Raw genomic sequence first — 13,957 nt, forward strand, 5'->3', positions numbered from 1 at the left:
CGTAAGCAAGAGGAGTGTGGGGGATAAGGAGCTGCCAATATTCTCCAGGCAGGTTCCTTACGCCAGCCAGGATCACCTTACAGAGATCCCCAACTGCATCCTGGAACCAGAGCTGCAGCAGTGGTTTGGGTAACCCAACATTCCAACCCTCGGGAAGTGGCCTGAAAAGGGGAAAATTGCATTGGGGTCTGGCCAGGGTGCCTGGGAGAAGGAATTTTTGGGTTTCATCCAGCTCTACAAAACTTTCAGGCATGCACAAACCTGGATTTTAACTTATGTTTTACCAATTTCAGGAATAGAAAGTCTATTTTCCCTGGTGAGGGAAAAAAAAAGTAAACTGAATTCAGTGACAGAACTGCCTGTCTCAGGCAGTGTTTTGCTACCTGCTCTCCCACTGCAGCCACCCCCAGCAGTTGTTAGGGACTCTGGCACGAGTCACATGTTTGCAGAGTGCCTTATATAAGCACAGAGCTGCTGGGAATCAAACCCAGTTAAATATTTTGGGTGTTTTGGGTGGTGCAGACCATGGTGGTGATCCTCAGTACTGAGCTGCTCCCAGTGTTCTGCCCTGGTCTCATCATGGTCACGATGGCAAGGAGCAGCAGATGCTCCATGAACTGCAGAGAGGGATGATGTTGTTTGTTTGTTCGTTTATTTAATACCTGATTAAATGAGCTTCCCTTGGCTCCTCTGTGACAAAGTGATTTAATGAATGCTGAAACTGTGCACACGGGATGCGGCAAAGCTGTTCAAGGTTGGCATGGGCTACATCTATAGAATTATTTCGGAAAAAGGAAAACGTCAGCATGATAAAAATGGAAAGTGTTAGTGTGCCATGTGCTGCCAGGAAATGGGGCTGCTACCCTATTCTAAACCTGGATCAGACTTTTAATGAAAGTGAACTTGTTCACCCCACCTTTTACCATTTAAAACTAATTTAATGGACTACCCGCCCCCAGCTGAGGGCCAGCAAGTGCTGCCGTAGGAGGGAGGCAGGCTTCCACTCACTAACTCCTCAGTGCACATCAACTGTGGAAAGCCAAGAGGCAGCAGAACCTCAGTCAGACCATGACAAAAACTGGGAAGAATCCCCCAAATGGCTGCAGGTTTAGGACATTGCCCTCTGCAGTCAGGGCAGTGAGGTGGCTCAGCTGTGAGACTCAGGGTGTCTGCACTCCATCGATTGCTTGCCCACCTGGCCAGGGTCACCTGCAGCCTGGCTGCTTCCAAATCTGCTGCAGGCATAGATGCAAAGACCACTGGTGAATTTAGAGGAAAGACTCAGGATGAACTACAAGGAGAAGCAAAGCTGCTGGCCAGCCATCAAGTGTGGAAATAGCATGTAGGAGAGAGGGACAAGGAGGATACCACCGTTTCAAGTGGCAATCAAGTTGCTTCCTGCCTTACAGACCAGGCACTGCTCTTTGATGCCAGCCATTCACAGGCACGATTGAATTGACTCTCTCCTGCCCTGCAGGATAGCATTTTTCATCATACAACTCTCCAACATTTCAGACAGAAATGTTTTTTACCTACAGGTAAATACCAATCTGCAATTCCAGCAACATCCTCACCAGGGCAAAATCCTGACTGCAGCGGAGGTGACTGACAAAGCTCCTGTGTCTGACCAGAGGCAGGACCGCGCCCCATCCCTCGCAGGGCAGACTGCGACCATTTCCGGCCATTCAGGCTCATCCAAAGCGGCTGCTGCAGCAGGGCAAGCGCGGTTCCCAGGCTGGTTCCTCCAGCAGCTGCCAGGGAGAGCTGCCACCCCTTTCCAGACCAGCTCCTGCTGGCTACTAGCAGCAGGTGCGAGCCTGCGTGTTCCAGCTAATGAGCTGCCAATCCGACCTGTCAGAGCCAGACCAGGCCAGCTTGAGCAACACTACAATCAACAGTGAGAGGGAGCCCAGAGCTTTCCTTGTAGCAGAAACTCTATTTTCATGTTTCTGTTTTTAAACCTGGTGCTAAGGTACACTTCATGCTGCCCAATTCCCCCTCTGCAAGACATCCACCAGAGAACTTCAACACTGACTAGAGAAGCTAAAATACATGCTAGGCAGCCAGGGCAGCACCAGACAAAATCCTCAGGAACATTTTGTGGTGGTACTAAAGAAATAGTTGCACAAAAGGGTTTTACTACCTTTAACTGTTGGTACCTGAAGCAAGCACAGTCCTAACGAAGGCTGCTCCAAGCAGCAGCTATTGCAGAAACACTTGCTAAACATAAAACTCAGGGAGGCCACTGTGCCTTGGTCCCCTGAGCAGCAGGAACATCTCTAAGCCCCCACATGGGTCATGCAGGGAGAGGGAGGCCGCAGAAACAATTTTAAATAATAACTCAAGTGCTGAGCAAGCCAGTCTCAAGACCCCAGAGCTGGCCTATGTGTGCAAATCAGACCCTGGAACTCCACAGCTTTGGATTTTATGTTCCTCTTGGCATCCTAAATCAAAACCTTGTCTTCCAAGGGCTGAGCCAGGGTCTTGTTTCAGCTGGTGGTGTGCCAGTCAGAGGCAGGGGAGGCTTCCTTCTCAACAGCCCCTGTCTCTGCAAGGGTTTCAGCAGGAGCCTGGCCACGACCCACTGCCCACCCTACCCACCTGCAGCCCTGAGGTGTGGGGGATGTGGCTCCCAACCCTGCCAGGTGAAGAGCCCAGGGCACGCAGCCCCTCCTTCCTCAGCCAAGCTGGAGGGCTGCTGGAGGCACAGCAGCAGCTCCAAGGCAGGTCCCAGGTCCGTGGGATGCCGCAGAGCCCCGGGGCAGCTTCTTCCTTGGGCAGTTATCACCCAATGATTTTGGGCACATGCCGGAGGCTTTAGCAGCTGCTGCTTCAGATCCAAGTCCTCTGACGGATCTACTGGCACAGTTCCCAGTGCAGGAGGCCATTGTGCAAGACAGCACTGCAAGGAACACAAAGCTCACTCCGAGGAATATACCAAGGTTTGGTATATTCCCGGGGCTGCTAGCTGGATTTGAGAATAATTCGGGTATCTACTCAGCAGCTTCCTTAATTACCAGCTCTCTTTTCCTTCAAGAGTAATCCATTCTTTGTAACTAAAGCCTCTCATTGGCTTACCAGTTATTTACCTGGAAACTCCACTTTGGATTGGTGCTACAAAATGAAGTAAAACTTCTCAGAGAAGTGAAAGAAAATCCCCAAGCATCACTGATCATCAAATGAATAGTGATTCTTTGGATGAATGTTAAAACCCATTTATTCAGGCTTTTGTGCAGGGTGCACAGTCCAGCAATTACGTATACACAGTATGCACATCCTGACAGCATACAAAAAGGCAAGGAGCAACGGGTGCTTACACTGGGAATGTATATACAGACATATTAAACTGGGATTTTTACATTAGAAAATTATCTGACACTTTTCAGGTATCATCAAGGCTATTAGAAATTGTGTAGAAAACCAATAAAACTTGGAAAGTATCTATTGTCATTTTACTTTACCCAGGCTGGATATAAGTCAGGCTTTCCACACTACATCACTTGTGGACAAAGCCTACAGGATGCCCCAAGCATTTTGAAGGGTCACATTACTCTAGCACATCCCATTACAAGTTAAAGATTAACACATTAGTATTATTTCCTGTTTTCCTGGAAAGAACAACAGCTTAAAATACGTCAATAAGCTAATTTTCTCCTGGGAAAAGACAACAAAGGAAAGATTTAGAGACCATGAGAGAATCAAACACTAATGAAATGTTGTAACAGCACTTCCTGGTCCTTCCAAAAACTCTTCACAGACCGGGCACCTAATTTAAAGCACTGTACACTGTCCAGATTTACAGAAGTGCAATAGCAGGCCTTGGCAGACCCCAGGTCTTCTGCAGATCTTTACCTTGCTCCTATCCTAAGGGTTGCAAGAGATCGTACTTTTGTAACCTGCACAGAAAGACACAGAGAGATCAAATAGATTTAGCAAAAGGATACTAAACAATAGACAGAAATATGCAGCAACATCATATGAGCCATACTTCACTTCCTATAGCTATTCCATATTTAATTTCTGACTGAATTTTTTTCCTAAGGTGTCAGCAGAACGAGGCAGCATCAGAAACACAGTGATTTCAGAAACACACCATTCTTGTGGCCAAGGCACCCAGGGACACCCAGAACCCATCTTCACAGGTTTTCAGCTTGAAGAGCAGGTCCAACTCTCTATGTACTCTTCTATGCCAAATTTTTGCACATAGCAGTTCAGTTTTGGTATAAAATTCTAGCACTACAAAGAACCTAACTGAAAATCCACCCACGGGGTAGTTTTAAAGGACCAATCTGCTCTTGCAGGTAACACAAACCACATGTGAGTGCAACGCAGATTGTGTTAAAACTGCTCCCAAAGATGGCTGAAATAAAATGCCTTGTGCACAAATACACCAAATATAGGACATATTTGTAGAACATTCAATCACAGCCAGTATGATTTCAGACATATTTTCCTTTTAGCACAGCACACGTGCTGTTTGCTGTGTAAGCTCTGCCGTTTAGTTTATTCCATTTGTTCCTCTGCATGAGCCTTTTCGGAGAAAAAAGTGAGGACAGCATAAAGAATCTCTTTCAATTTTATTTCTCTCCTGAAGTTTAAAGTTCTCTGGTGGAAATCATTACAATGAGTCAGAACTTACTTGAGTGGAGACACATTTCAAAAATTTGTATTTTCCATGTAGAGTTTTACATAAAAGCATTGTTGAAGTGGCTTGAAAATTGCTTTCCTTCTGGAGAATGACCCCCTTAAATATATTATGACTAGGCAAAGGATTACCAGTATTTTATACTCAACCTCCCTATGTGAATCTTCCTTTGTTGTGAACACCTCATTCTGATTGTTTAAAGAAAGAAACACTTCAGCTGTAAGTAGCTATATATCATAATACTCTTCAAAATTAATCAGGAAAAACAGTAAACAACCAAATTCTCTTTGATATTAGTAAGCATGGGGAATAAGCAGCTTTCAAAACAAAGACGCCTTCAATACCATTTTTTTTTCCATTTATGACTGCAGGTACAGCATGTAATGTGTAGGAACTTCAAAATTCTATACCACAGCCTGTTTCCCTCACAGATCATTTTCTGGCACAGAAAGTCAGAAAGAACTTCCAGGACTTGACCATAAGCAAATAAGGCATGTGGTTAAGACTGGTGTTTTAAAAGTCTGACAGCAATTCCTGGACATGGGTGGGGAGAAGAAACAGGTTTCTGTCAGTGAGTGAAACCGTAGGCTGGGGAAGGCACTACTGAAACCAGTGAAATTTTTCCTGGTACCAAGAGATCCCCAGGAGCAGCTGGCTTTCACAGGTGGCTAAAATCAAACATGCAGACAAGCAGATTTGATTTTGAGATCAAGAACAAAACTGAACCATATTCACTCTGCCTGCTGTGATATTTTTTAAATTGTATTTTAAACACAGTTTTAAAAGGTCTCATTTTTAAAACTATTTAAAATCTAAGTTCCTATAAGTAGCAGCTTGTACATTTCACTTTAATACAGCCATTACAAGGCCTGATGCCATATGCTGTACTAGAAATCTCCAGTTTAAACATGCTATATATATATTTTTAATATATATGTGCATATATATATACATATAAATTATCGAGCTCAGTTAAACACAAAACAAATACCTTTCCCTCAGAAAATAGTTTCTTCCATTAAGCTCCAGATTGCAAAGATAATTTCAGTGTCACAGACAAAACATAATTTTACAAAATTGCTGGAGAGGAAAAAAAAAAGCATTTTTACTCTTAAATAGGTGGAATAAGCCACAAACAGAAGTAATTAAGGGAAACATGACTGAAGAATGATTCAGTATTTTCTTCTCCAGTGCTCTCAAAATAATCCAGCAAGTGCAAATAAATAAAAAGCCACGTGAGTTTTACCAAAGTACTTTTCTATCATGAATTCATTTTGAGAAGTCCACCTTGCCATACCTAGCTGTCTGCCTCCATTTTTTACCTTGAGTCTAAGGTCTCATTAGTTAGCTAAGTGCACCATATTTTTTTGCTAGGACTTCTGGCTTAAACTTACTCTCACAGTGTTTTTAAACTAATAATTATGCAACATCTTCCTTCCCTGTCCTAATTTACATTCTCATATTGAAACAAAGTTATTTAATTGCATTGAAACTGTCAGTGATGTAAACTGAAATCTGTTCTTCAGATGAAATAAAAGGCATGACACGTTAGCAATAAGAAAAAAAAAGAAAACAACAAAACAGAGACAAGCCCAAACCAAGCAGTAAAGCAGCAAAGAAAGTGAGATGTAAGAACCAGCTCAAAGACAGGGAGAAGCACATATGAAAGGACCATCCCAAAGCATACAGAAGCCACTGCTAGAAAGAAGCAGAATTCCATAATTTATTTTCATGGCCTTCTATTAAAATGAACAGAGACAGGTATTTTTCCCCCACACCTGCCACTGCTTTTTACAGACAAGTGTCCTGGGCTGACTTTATGATGCTTATATCCCCATTCATCTGTTTAGCCCAGAAATAAGTTTTACACCTTTAAGACTGGTTCCTAGAGCAAAGAGAGGGAGACGAGAAGTGCGCAGTTTGTTTCCAGAACTGCACTCACTCCTCCACATTCCTGCTCCTGGACTGGGTTGTCTGCGGAGGATGGACAGACAGTGGGACAGAGCTATGCTCTGCTTGTAGTTAGTTTTAGCTAGCTGAGGTAGAGAAGTTTCCTGGACTGTGGGTTTTCTTTTTCCTGGAGCTGTTTAAACCTGTTCTGGACTGAACATCCAGAGGAGCACCGGCAGCTTGCACCTGTGGCCCACCAGGCTGGGCTTGGGCTGCAGCATTTCCAGCACCAGAGGGACTGGTAAGAGACTGAGTGAGCTGAGCTACAGCCCATGAAGGGGACCTTTCTGAGTCTGTCATCTCTTTGGAGCAGCGAGAGGTTTTATTGTTTAATATTGTTTATTTTTTTTTTTTTTTGTGCTGGTGAATGCTTTGCCTGTTAAATAAACAGTTTTTTCCACTTTGCTCCAAGGAAATATTTTCCTGAACCAGCTGGGGGAGGGGCCACTTGAATTTGCTTTCTAGAGGAACTCCTTTGGAAGTTTTCTCCCAGATTTGCCCTAAATCAGGACCACAGGGGAGTATGAAGAACCATGGGATACCTGACTCCCGCTCTCAGGTATCTGTGCTTATGCTATAGATGAGTTCAGCTTTTACAAGAGTGACCTGCAGAGAAGGTTCAAGCCAGACAGGAATATAACAATAAATAAGCCTTATTTAGGACTCCATAGGAAAAACCAACTATTTAATGGCTGCTTTTTTTTTTTTTTTTCCCTTTAATTTTTATTTTTACATCCAGGACACCTGTTGTGCAGAAAAGCAAAGCTGCAGCACCATGCAGTTGTGCCTGACAGCTCTGCTGTTTGAGCGGGAATAACCATCCTGCTCCAGTGCTTTCTCCTGCCTAGTCCAGACAGCCAGACAAGCTACACAATGAACGCACAGAGTTTCTCTCTCTCCCACGTGCTCCCTTGTGCATGTGAGCAGAGCTAGGCTCAAAGCTGAACCTCAGCTGGCTTTGCTGAAAACAACACTAAGTTCACTGGCTTTGCTGAAAACAACACTAAGATCCCAAATGCAAAAGAAGAAAGAGCTGCGTTTCCAAATGGTATGGAAAAGTACAACCGGCACTGAGCAGCGAGACAGATGCCCAAAACATTGTTCACAAGAGAAGAGATCCAAGAATTCAAAAGGTGAATTAAACTGAAGAAACACTATCAAGGACATGAAACAAACAGTGAAGACTTCTTAAATTTTTTTTTGTTTTTTTCGGGTGTGTGAACAAGGTTGCCTGAATCTCAAACACTGAATCTGCTCACTTGGATGTAAATGAATTTGTTCCCAGCAATAAAGGCAGAGTCAGGATTGACTCATCTGTCTATTCTGGATATTATTTCTCGACTTTGCTGAAGACTGAAATGGACTTGGCAGAAAAGTTCTGAGCCTCGGTCTCAATGCAAATGAATCTCTTTCTGGCAACACAACTGCAATTACCATATTCACAGAGATAATTAATTAATCAGAAGTGCTATTTGAATAAAAGTGTGGCTCGTTTATATATTTTAAGAAATCATTTGACACAGTAGCATTGAAAGCATTGACATCAACCATTCACCCTAAACTTAGTTTAGCAGAATGTTACTGAAGGCACAGATTAAGAAGTTAAATACTGTATCAAGTTTAAAGAAGAAATCGAGGGTGAATAAGAGGTGTGAAAGCTGAGGCTGTAGGGAGCTGTGGATACAAGATCCCACTGAGCGGAGTGCAGGCAGCTGCAGGGCTGTGGAGCGGTTACTGTTTCACGGGGGCACACATGGGTTTCCTGTTGCTGGAACAAGCAGTGGGGCAGCAGAACCCTGAATGTGGCACAGCTCGTGGCCCTGCAGAAATGTACTGGGGCAAAATTACCACACCGCAGAGGAAGTTATAACTATAACACAGCAGCCAGGCTGGGAGCACGTGGCCTTAAGAACTCCAAGACCTTTAAGTGCTGGGCAGCAGGTTTTCTAAAAGCCTTCAAATAATGGCAACTCCTCCTCTGCAAATAAGGTAGCTTAGAAGCAAACAAAGAAACAAATTAAAAAACCCAAAAACAAATAAGCAGAAAAAGCAGTGCAATTGTCCTACCTCTGAGCTTGATCTCTTTTCACCTGATCCACTTATCCAGAGCACAGGAAACATTAACTCTTATGCACACGTGCATTAGGAACATTTGCACCAACCAGGCCGCCTCCTTTGATGTGCATTTCCATCTCCCCTTGTTTCTTCTGCTGCCTAAAGCCTACTGCTGTGAACAGAAACACTCTTGACATATTATTTACAAAAGCCAATATAAACACCTCATGGAATACCAGCAATTCAAAATGCTTCTGTTTCCTCCTGCTAATTTTGTCGTTCCCTAAACTATGAGCTATATGGGCATAATCTGTCTCTTCCTCAGGCACTGCTGCAAGTATTGTGGTCCTTTCTGAAGAAATTTGATTGCGTGGTGAGAAAGTCTTTTGAGCTTGGTGAATCCACTTCATTCACACTGAACAAAACATATACATTTGATATGGCAGCAATCTCTTGGGTGGGAGGAAGGAAAAAAAGGCAAAGCAAAGCAAAGCTTCTTTAACAGCACGCCAAAGTGGCAGTTTATCAACTCAGACAATAAAGCGAACACAAGTGACAAACTCCATGAATCAAAACAAAATCAGGCAACTGGCCTATGCCTAGGGATCAAGACTCAGCTCAGTGAAATGAAAAGTGCAACTTGCTCCAGAAAATTGGCTGCTAAATTTGCTAAACAGTTTACCGGTCACACACCTGCCACAGGGCTATACTGAAAAGGAATCCTCCACACAAGTAAATAAATGTGCCAGTAAGGGAATCTAGTGCACATTTGCATTTGGGGTTTTCTCCCCTCTCTGAGCCTTCTACCATTGCCCTCTACCCTTCAGCTTTAAGTTGCCCCTTGCTGCTGACTGGGTCCTCAGACTGTGAAAAGGAGCAGCCAGGCAGAACTCTCCTGCCTGTAGACCAATTTTGTGGGGAGGAAAGGCACTGGACTGTGCTGATTGGGAACGGAGCAGTGGGACATGGCGCTTGGCAGGTGCCCACGGCCGCCAGCCAGAAGCACCTTCCTCAGCCACCCAGGCAGCAGAGCATTCCCACTGGGAAACAGGTACCCTCCACCTACAAGCACAAACAGCAGAATGTGCCCCAAGGGGGTCAAAGAAATAACCACAGCTTATATGCTGATACATTGACACGTATTACATTTTCCAGGAAAACATTATCTCCCAGCCAAGATAAATTAAATTACATGTATGAGACAACTTCTATTAATAAATGAACTTTACTCTTCTGTAAGGAAGCTTTCAACTATGTTGCCATTTTTATGCTAAGTATATTTACAAACACCAGGATCAACTACCTCAGCCCACTTGGATACATGATGATTGTTAAAATCCCTGATGTCTTGGGCAGAACAACTTTTTAGATTATCCATATGTAGACAGACACAGAAAATGCTTGCATAAAAGTTCCTCTTCAAAAGCAAAAGGTTTTAATTATTTTAATCTCTATATTTTCTTTAAAAAATTAGAGAAAATATTTGTGGTACTTTTTATTCAGAAGTTTGAAATACTTCATTTAGAACAAACCTCCTTTCTCCTCAGAGGTGCTCAAAGCAGGTAATCTGAAAAACCCTAGAGGACACATTTTAAGAAAAAATGCAAAAGCACTATAATGCTTTCCAAACTGGTACAAGTGACAGAAAATGCAGGTTTGGATGTGTAGAATGGACTATTTCAAGAAGACAGAATATCTTCTTGCACAACAAGGCATTCTGTTTGATTGTAATAGTCTGTAAATAGTGGCTCTATTTTGCATGTTTTTCTCTCCAACACAAGAGCATATTTTTGAAAAACCAGTCTTTCAAAGCACTTGCCTCCCCTTTCAACCACACTATTGGGGAGCTACATACCTATGCAGAAGCTCTCTAACAAGTGAGAAACCTCAGAGCTAAGGCTTCAGCAGGAGGGGCTCCAACAAAAGGGAAGTATCAAACTAGAAATATGCACATTTACAAGTACCAAGTTTTAATTCCTCATGTCAATTCTGCCCTATGGAGCAATAGATAGGGTCTCGTGCTTGTACTGAGTGCAAGGCCAAACAAATTCAAGAGAGAACAGAATGGCAGGCTAATTTATGTGAGAACATTTTAGCAGGTTATTTGTACATCTATTTACATGGGACTGTTCCTGTCTTTTTCAAGTGTATTAGAGAAATGAAAAAGCCCATTAACTTGCCATTCTTTAAAACACACGGTCATGCATGTGTTTGACAGCACTGTCTACTATAAGGCACAGTATCAAAAAAAACCCCAACCAAACAGATCAAGGTTTCACAATAATTAAGATATAGACCCATTAAACTAAATTTCACTTTACCTGGGAGTAAGCAATATGTAGGCAGTGATTGAAAGTTCTTACATTACCCACAGAGCTCTTATATGGCCAAATTACCTTCTGTTCTCAAGACAGCAAATTTGCTGTGATGATTCACATCCTGTTTTGAATCAACAAACACCAGTGCTTCCTCCTAAATGTATGTGGTAATTTCTTAAGCAAAATACCATTCTCTAGGGATACAATTTGATTTTTTTTATTTCATTCTGACCAGAGTGTGAAACAAAAAGATGATCAAAATTTATACACTGCTCTGGGACGAGAGGCTATTGGACTGTGCTCGGTAAAGCTGTCAGAAAAACAGGGCATTAAATAACAACAATGGACCTCAGAGAAATTAACTGTATCTCTTTATTGTTAACCAATGAACGTTATCCAAAATAGTAGATGTAATTGTAGCTTAATTGTACAACACAAAACATGATGCTAAAGGAAAAAGCAAGTGGAAAATTACTTGACCGAGTAATCATTAGATGTATTCTTAGTATTTCTGCACCAGTAAGTGTTTCCAACTGCTGGTGACAGCAGCTATTACCACTTTGTTCATTGTGAAAACCTGTATTATAAAATGGTTGTTCCTGGTTGTTTGAATTTAAAAAAAAAAAAACAAAAACAAAAACAAAACCACAAGCTTTATAAATGGATCTAATCCATTCAGCCCTACTCTACATGTTGTAGATTTATGAAAAACAATCTTTACTGGTGTTTTTTCCCAACACTGAAACTAATAGATCAGTGTTAGTGCACATTTTTCAGGGAAAAATGAAAACTCATTGGAAGCACAGTATTTCACCTGCCATGGCAAACTGTTCAAATACTTCAGAAATTTGCTTAAGCTTCGGTGTATGAAGCCTGTGAAACAAAAACTGTTCTTGCAATGCACTGCAAGTTGAAACACCAACTTCCACCAAGCAGCATTTTGAAGCATGTGCACAGCATCTGCACATCAGTCTTCAAGGTCAAGCAGATATGTTTAGCCCCACAAACCAAAAATATATTAATGTATCTATTTAATGTATCTATTTTCATGATGTCACCCCACATAGCCAAACTTTTACTCTGCAAAATAAAAAAACAAACTTAGTTGGACTGTTCATGAGGAATTTAGACCTACTGTGCATGAAAAAAATGTTTAATAAAATGGCAAATTTTAATAGATAAGTGTAAATTTATGAGTGCATAATATCAAACAGAAAAAAAGCTGAACCATCCTCAGAGAAACCTAGGTTCTTGCACTGTTGATATTTATTAGGGTACTCTAACATAGGGAGTAACTGAAGTCCACATTAACTGTAAAGTTATTAGTAAAGTTCAATTTCTAAGCAAATTTCTCAAAAGAGCAGGTTTCCTTTTCAAGAGGGAAAGAACTTAATAATCTGACATCAGATATGACAATTACAATACCAGCTTCACTGAAAACTGAAGCTACAAACACTTTTACTCCTATTCTGGGAAGTTTAATTTTGTATTTGAAACCCAAACTGACTGACAAACACATTCTACACCCATCCCAGAATATAGTATACCAGTGACAGGTTACAGCTTTAAAACACACCAGATGCTTTTACAATTTAAACTCAACAGAAGGCAGTTAGACCGTACTTAGCACTATAAATCCATAATAAAGCAAAATAAAACCCTAGGAGTAAGGGCTCCTAGCAATCTTTAATGTTACTCTGTAGTGACAGTCAATTTGAACAGTTTTATTCATGGTGTTTGAAGGACCAGTCATCATGTACATAGTAGTGAGGTAGGATACTGTCCCCTCCCTGGGACTGATGTTTTCATATGCTCCCTTGCCAGAAAGGTCCAGGTTTCCCTACTGCAAATAAAATAATTACAAGCAAATAGCACATTAAGCTTTGTTTATTTTTTTTCCCTCTTTGCTGCATTGGAACATTTTGCACATCTAAAAGAATCAGCTAGGAAAAGCAATACTTACTCAAGCCTATCAGCAGCCATGTGCTGCCCACAGGTAGTGTTCCATTTAAAAACATTTCCTGGAACTACCACCTGCCATCCAGACCTTTGTGAACAGGCAGGCAAAGAAAACCATCAATGATGACAGGACATGAAACACCACAGAATTTCACTTGGGAAAAAAAAAAAAAACAAACAACCAAAAAAACCTCACAAAATTCCCCAAAACAAAACAAGGAAAAAAAACCAAAACTGAAAGTGAGCAGTATTAAACTCTTAATGGAGTAGCTACATTGAAAACTAATTTCAAACTTCATACTGAAATAGTACCTATCCAGTTTAGGCACAGTTCCATTCTTCTTTCCATTTTTTACTGTTTAAGCCATATATACACTTGTCAGTCATTATATACTTCACATCTGTTTCCAAAGGGGGGAAAAAAAAACCAAACAAACAATGAAACTGAAAACACAATGGGGAAAAACCTGCTATTAACCTCTACACCCTCCCCCCACCCAAAACCTAGGGCTAACAGACTGCCTTACTGTTGAATAGCTTCCCCTAAATTTGTCTTCTAGTCACTGTAGTCAACCTGGTATTAAGTGCTTTGGCAAAGTGGGGTGCAATCCATCAAATCTGCAAAGGCCTGCTTTTTTTCTCTGTTGGTGGTTCAGCTTTACGAGGAACATATATGCAAAATACCAGCTCTCACATTGCTTCAAACTCATCAATACGCTGCTTTGTATTGCCTTGTCGGATTTGCCGGAGAGTCTTGTACTTATCGCGGCCTGCTTTAACATTCTCAGCATGAAGGACATCATTTTGTGTTTTCTTGGTTTCATCTCTGGCTTGAGCCAACTCTGAACTTAAAGCCTGTTGAATAAAATATTTGAATTTAAGTGCTTTGACTAATCCTTTAACAGTTCTGGAGTTTCTGATAACAGCTATTCTGCAATCTGGATAAGAATTTCTTGAATGCCAACCTATGGGATGCTTGTTGTGCTATCAGTAACTCAACAAGTTGTTAGGTCTATTAGAAGGAATGCAG

General features: G+C 41.6%; 1 protein-coding gene across 7 annotated transcripts in view; it reads right to left on the bottom strand.

Annotated features, from left to right (window-relative positions):
- Positions 1 to 3,199: 3,199 nt before the first annotated feature.
- RDX (radixin) overlaps positions 3,200 to 13,957 on the bottom strand; it is a 45,503-nt gene continuing 34,745 nt past the window's right edge. For 4 of the 7 annotated variants that reach the window (XM_053969512.1, XM_053969520.1, XM_053969504.1 and 1 more), the window contains 2 exons: positions 13,622 to 13,782; positions 3,200 to 3,896 (listed from right to left, as the gene is read on the bottom strand). In XM_053969512.1, coding sequence (XP_053825487.1) covers positions 3,860 to 3,896; positions 13,622 to 13,782 — 198 coding nt within the window. In that variant the 3' untranslated portion in view covers positions 3,200 to 3,859. Of the gene's footprint in view, positions 3,897 to 11,317; positions 13,783 to 13,957 lie in introns of those variants that run through there. The other 3 variants (XM_053969528.1, XM_053969543.1, XM_053969550.1) reach the window with 1 other exon arrangement.

Source organism: Vidua macroura, chromosome 2, assembly GCF_024509145.1.
Source record: "Vidua macroura isolate BioBank_ID:100142 chromosome 2, ASM2450914v1, whole genome shotgun sequence".
Taxonomy (NCBI): domain Eukaryota; kingdom Metazoa; phylum Chordata; class Aves; order Passeriformes; family Viduidae; genus Vidua; species Vidua macroura.